Source organism: Dipodomys merriami, unplaced genomic scaffold (assembly GCF_024711535.1).
Source record: "Dipodomys merriami isolate MVZ:Mamm:240054 unplaced genomic scaffold, mDipMer1.0.p SCAF_440, whole genome shotgun sequence".
Taxonomy (NCBI): Eukaryota; Metazoa; Chordata; class Mammalia; order Rodentia; family Heteromyidae; genus Dipodomys; species Dipodomys merriami.
The window spans coordinates 230,060-236,105 of NW_027206003.1; the positions used below are offsets into that span (position 1 = coordinate 230,060).

The 6,046-nt window shown below is 63.7% G+C and overlaps 1 protein-coding gene across 1 annotated transcript; it reads right to left on the reverse strand.

Annotated features, from left to right (window-relative positions):
• Positions 1 to 225: 225 nt before the first annotated feature.
• LOC138808114 (multiple myeloma tumor-associated protein 2 homolog) lies at positions 226 to 3,780 on the reverse strand. Its single transcript, XM_069994056.1, has 7 exons — positions 3,455 to 3,780; positions 2,652 to 2,697; positions 2,488 to 2,570; positions 2,074 to 2,146; positions 1,895 to 1,980; positions 1,554 to 1,685; positions 226 to 1,417 (listed from the first exon to the last, which is right to left on the reverse strand). The coding sequence occupies exons 1-7, from the start codon at positions 3,697 to 3,699 to the stop codon at positions 1,291 to 1,293; spliced, it is 792 nt and encodes a 263-aa protein (XP_069850157.1). The 5' UTR covers positions 3,700 to 3,780; the 3' UTR covers positions 226 to 1,290.
• Positions 3,781 to 6,046: the final 2,266 nt, after the last annotated feature.

Here is a 6,046-nt window from a genome sequence, read left to right on the forward strand (position 1 = left end):
AGTCTTGAGTGCTGTGGGGCCTTGGCCCCTGTGTGGTCCCCGACCCTGTGCACACATGCATGCCCAGCAATGGCATGGCCACCAGCAGGTCAGAGTACCTCCCTGTCCCTCCACCACCTTTCCCCCAGCCAGGACAGTCTAAAGTAAGGGCAGTCTCCACTGAAGGCAGCCACATGCAGAGTGTAGGCCAGGGTGCACGCCATAGTCTAGTGGACACTGAGGGTCTGCCTGGGCCACAGCATTTATAATTTCAAGTCAGAAGCAAAAGAATTCAACAATAAATACACCATTACAGATACAGCCACACAGCCTGTTTTCCATTCACTATGCCCAGGCCCCCACGAACCCAGGGTACCTCTCTGTTAACTGCCCAGTCCACTGTTTCAGGCAGGGGCCGGCTGGGACTGTATGTTGAGGGGGGAGGGGGTGCACCCGCGAGCTGAGCCCAGCCCCTAGGCGCTTCAAGCCCACCACCCTTCCAGGCTCAACCTGGACCGCCTGGCCTTTGAAAAGGCAGCTCCTGTGGATAGGCTTTTATTTTTCAGATGAGTACAAGATGAAGGCTTGCTCTGGTCATACAAGATGTAGCAGGAATCACTACAAGACATCAGAAGTTACTGAGGAGGTGGTTCCAGGCTAGCCTTGGGCAAGAATGCTCACAAGACTTCATCTCAACAAACACAGGTGCCTGTCACTCCAGCTACGCAGGAAACATAAGACTGTCTCAGAAATTACTAGAGCAAAAAGGCTCAAAGCATGGCTCAGCTCAAGCTAGAGTACCTGTCTAGAAAGCATGAAGCTAAGTTCAAACCTCATACTATACCCCACCCCACAAGTCCCTTCCAGGCTAAGACTGTCCAGTACGTAGGAGACTACCGCCTGAGCCCAGGCCTCTTACCCTTCCACATTCCCCTGCCACTACGAGGTAATGCGCTACTTTCGAAATACATTTATTTAAGTACAAAGTGAATGAAAAGCAACCATGCTCGGTTACGGCTCTTGGGCCTGGACTGCTGCAAGCAGACAGCAGTCTGTAGTGTGCAGGGCCCCTCAGTTAGCGCCACCCTCAAGGGGAGTCTGCAGGGACCCAGGTCAAAAGGAACCTGGAGAAGTTTCCCCAAGCAACACCACCTGTCCCTCGGCAGTCAATCCCCCAAAACCCACAGGTGTGGTGCAGGGCATTCCAGGCAGCAGCCCCTGCTCTGCCTGCACAGAGCCTCCCCATGGCAGGTCAGCAGGTAACCAAGCACAAAGCAGCCAGCCAGGGCTCTGGCGGGTATCAGTCCGCACTCAGTCATCTGAGCCTCTGCTCGGCCGTCTGTGGGGTGGGCTCTTTCTGCAGCCCCCGCTAGGCCCCCGTTTCCTTCTCTTACAGCTGGGGGAAGAGGAGTCCGAATCGTGGCGCCGGCGTCTGGGCCTTGGAGACAAGGACAGTGAGACAATTAGGAAGGGCGTTGAGCAGCACTTGCGGGGCCATGCCCTGAGAGCGGCCCAGCACCCTGCTCAGGCCCGCTGACTACAGCCCTTTCTACTTGAGCTGCGCTTGTGCCTACCGAGTGGGAGAGGGAGAGGAGGAGGAAACCTCAGCATCCTTCCTGTGTTCTTTGTCTTTCTTCTTCTTATGCTTCTTATGTTTCTTCTTCTTTTTCTTTTTTTCCTTCTTGCTTTTCTTGTGGCTCTCGGCACTGCAAGAGGAAATGGCTAGCCTTAGCCTCCTGCCCTCCAGGGAGGACCGGTCAGGGCCTCGGTGGGGCCGTGGCTCCCGTGTTGAGTGGAGGCTCAGCATGAGCCCACGCTCACCAGGCTGCGCAAGGCCTGGTCGGTCGGCAGGAGACGCGTGGAGCACTCCATTCCCCGGGAGGAAGCCGGGACGGAGCCAGCCCGGTCCTCTTACCCGGGGTCGGCCTTGTCTTCCACGCGCGGCTTCCTTTTGGCGGCGGCTGGAGAAGTAGCTCGGCTGCTGCTGTCCGTGCGGTGGTGCTGCGGGAGAAGGGGCGTGGTGGGGAGGGCGAAGGGGCGCGGGGAGTCCCGCCCGGCCCCCCGGGGAACTCAGGGGGTCCCGGCGCCGGTTACCGTGAACACCGACAGCCCCAGCTTGGCGGCTTCCTTGTCCTCCCGGGACAGCGCTACACGGCCCGCGGAGCCACTGCGGCGAGAAGGCGGTGAGGGCGGCCACAGGGCGGCGCCCCCGCGTGCCCTCCCCGCATGCCCTGCCCACGTGCCCTGCCCCTCCCCGCGCCCCGCCCCCGCACCTCGTGCTGCCCCGCCCCCGCGTGCCCCGTCCCGCATGCCCCGCCCCCGCGTGCCCTCCCCGCATGCCCTCCCCGCATGCCCTGCCCCTCCCCGCGCCCCGCCCCCGCACCTCGTGCTGCCCCGCCCCCGCGTGCCCCGTCCCGCATGCCCCGCCCCCGCGTGCCCCGCACCTCGTGCTGCCCCGCCCCCGCGTGCCCCGCACCTCGTGCTGCCCCGCCCCCGCGTGCCCCGCACCTCGTGCTGCCCAGCCCCACGAGCCGGTCGACGCCTTTCTCCTCCGGGTCGCCGCCCTCTCGCTTGCAGATCTCCACGAAGTCCTGCGGGGAGGAAGAGACCAGAGAGGCTCGGCCGGCCCCGCGCCCCGCCCGCCCGCCCGCCCGCGCCCGTCCTCCACTGACCTCCTTGCTCAGGCCGGTGGGCTGCTTCCTCACGTTCTTGTAGCCGCTGCGGAGGAGGGGGGCGTCAGCCGCGCGGGGCCCCGCCCGCCCCCGGCCCGTCCCCGGCCCCGTCCCCGCCCGCCCCCGGCCCGGCCCCGGCCCCGCTCCGGCCCATCCCCGGCCCCGTCCCCGCCCGCCCCCGGCCCGGCCCCGGCCCCCATCCCCGGCCCCGTCCCTGCTCCGGCCCATCCCCGGCCCCGTCCCCGCTCCGGCCCATCCCCGGCCCCGTCCCCGCCCGCCCCCGGCCCGGCCCCGGCCCCGCTCCGGCCCCCATCCCCGGCCCCGTCCCTGCTCCGGCCCCCATCCCCGGCCCCGTCCCCGCTCCGGCCCCCATCCCCGGCCCCGCTCCGGCCCATCCCCGGCCCCGTCCCCGCTCCGGCCCCCATCCCCGTCCCCGCTCCGGCCCCCATCCCCGGCCCCGTCCCCGCTCCGGCCCCCATCCCCGGCCCCGTCCCCGCTCCGGCCCCCATCCCCGGCCCCGCTCCGGCCCCCATCCCCGGCCCCGCTCCGGCCCCCATCCCCGGCCCCGCTCCGGCCCCCATCCCCGGCCCCGCTCCGGCCCCCATCCCCGGCCCCGCTCCGGCCCCCATCCCCGGCCCCGCTCCGGCCCCCATCCCCGGCCCCGCTCCGGCCCCCATCCCCGGCCCCGCTCCGGCCCCGCTCCGGCCCCCATCCCCGGCCCCGCTCCGGCCCCGCTCCGGCCCCCATCCCCGGCCCCGCTCCGGCCCCCATCCCCGGCCCCGCTCCGGCCCGCGGACACTCACAGCGCGGCCAGCAGCGCCTCCCGCTCGGCCTCGCGCACGGCCGCCAGCTCCTCCTCGCGGCTCGGCCCCGCGCACGGCGCGCGGCCCTTGGCGTACCAGGTGAGGTCGCGGCCCTTCTGCCAGCGGCCCACGGGCGCCATCAGCGAGTTCCCCAGGTAGTTCTCCCGCTGCTTGTCGGTCTTCACGTCCTCCCAGTTAAACTGGTCCTGCCCGCCGCGCACGCCGCCGCGGCTGGACCCGAACATGGCGCCGGACACGACGCGAACCCCGGCGCCGGCGCCCGCACAGCCCCGGGCCCACGGCGCGGCCCTGAATGGGCGGCGTGACGTGACCGCCGCGCCTGCGCACCGCTCTACCAGCCGCCGTCCGCGACTGCGCAGCGCGTCACCCGTACTTCCTCCTCCCCCAGGTCCGACCCCACCCTCCTTCCGGCCCGGCCGGCTCCTGGTCCCCGGGCGCCGTCCCCGAGCCCGGGCCGCCGGTGCCCGGGCCGCCGGGCGGGAGGACCACCGCTATTCCCGGAGCAGCGGCAGGCCCGGCCAGCCGGGCGCCAGGAGGCTGAACGGTGGGCCTGCCTGCATCCCCAGACGCACAGAGCGTTAGAGGCCGAGGGCCTGCCTCCAGAAGGCTCTGGACTCAAACCGGCAGGAAAGAAAAGGGGGAAGCGCGGGCAAAGAGAAGCCCCCATGGCGGTCATCCGCGCATGGCGACACTGGTCTGGACGGCTTCTAACCAGAGCCCTGCGGGCGCCCATTTCGGGTAGCCTTTAGGTGCATAGTGCCTCCAGGACTCGTCGTTTCACCCGGGGGAGACCAGAAAATGTGAATTGTTTCTCCATTACACATTGCAGTCAGTATGGAGGGGTGTGCTGGAAAGGGGTGTGTCTGCTTTCTTAAGAGTATTCAGTAGAGCTCAATCTTGCAGTTCCGGCTCCAGCGGCACCCAGCAGCCCTTGTTAGACTGAATGTGTCCTACATACACTTCAAATTCATGTTGAAAAATAGTCTCTCCAGGTAAAATACCTGGAAGGAGATGAAATAAGGAAGCAGAGCGTCATGAATGAGATCAGTGCATGTATAAAAGGCTCCTAGCTACTCGGGAGGCTGAGATATGGAGGACCAGAGGGTCATGGTTCGAGAAGCATAAAGCAAGGCTGGAGTGCCCTGAGCTCAAAGCCTGACAATGGCACACACACTTTAAAAAAATACAAAAGGACTGGGCACAGGTGGCTCATGCCTGTCATCCTAGTTACTCAGGAGGCTGAGATCTGAGGATCACAGTTCAAAGCCAGCTCAGGCAGAAAAGTCTGTAAGATTCTTATCTCCATTGACCACCAGAAAACCGAAGTGACGCTGTGGCTCAAGTGGTAGAGTGGTCGCCTTGAGCTGAAGAGCTGAGGGACAGCACCCAGGCCGAGTTCAGGCCCCATGGCCGACACACCCCCCCTAAAAAAAAAAAGACCCGAGCCCTGTAGCCCTTGTTCTGCCACCTGATGACAGCCCTGAACAAAGGCCTCACCAAAACCTGATAATAAGGGCATCCTGACTTTGGAAACTTCAGAGTCCCAAAGAGCCCCCACTTTCTTGGTCCTGAATAGAACAGAGAACTTTGCCTACTCTAGGACTTGGTGAGCTGTAAGTTCTTCCTGGAAGGCCAGAGACCAGGCCTTGGTGTTGAGCCTTCCCAGGCACTGATTAAGGTGGTTCTTGCCTAATACTGAAACAGACTGAGCCTCTGAGCCAAACTCCTCAACTCTTACATACATTCTCTGGTTTCAGACCTAAGTAGACCACTTCTCTTTTTCCTTTTCCATCACAAGGTAGTAAGCTGCTTTCATATGCAAGTTTTCCTAATAAATCCTCTGAGCCAGTCATCTTGGTGTTCAGTACTTGTTTCTTAGGGATCCTCAGACAGGGGCTGCTAGGAAAAGCCCTGAGCTTGTGTCCTAGCTTAAGACAGCAAGTCCCATGGGGCACGAGCACCCCAGGCACAGATGTGTGGCATGCAAAGCAGCCAAGGCCAGCCCTGTGGGCCACAGTGACAAAGAACGGAGCCACTTGATGTCTCCAAAAATATGTCTCTCGGGCACAGGGCGGCAGGGCCTGGGCTCCACTGCTGGCCAGCCAAGGTGTGCTTGCAACAGAGGCAGAAGGCTGAAACTGGACGTGTTGGATGTAGTCAAGAGGACTGTGGATGCAGGGCTAGTGAGGCATGCAGAGGCCTGGCCCCTACGCAGCCCTGAGGACAGCTCCCTGTCTCAGTGAGGATGGAGGCATGACTTGACTCAGGACAGACATGAGAATGAGCTGACCCAGGATGATCACAGTTCCTTTGGTGTGTCCACACTTTTGTACCTGGAGAGACACAGTAAAACTGGATCCCAACACCAGAACACAAAGCACTAGGCGACTCCATGTACTCTGCAGTACATGTACTGCAGGCCCTGTACTCTGCAGGCGATGAAAGGTTCAACACACCTACTCTGGCTGCTCTTGGATCCCCTCCACTGGGGTAGCCTTGACAGGCAAGTGCCCACAAATGAAGACTGAGGGAGGACTGGAGGCTATAACCAAGAAGGTCCCTGACTCCCAG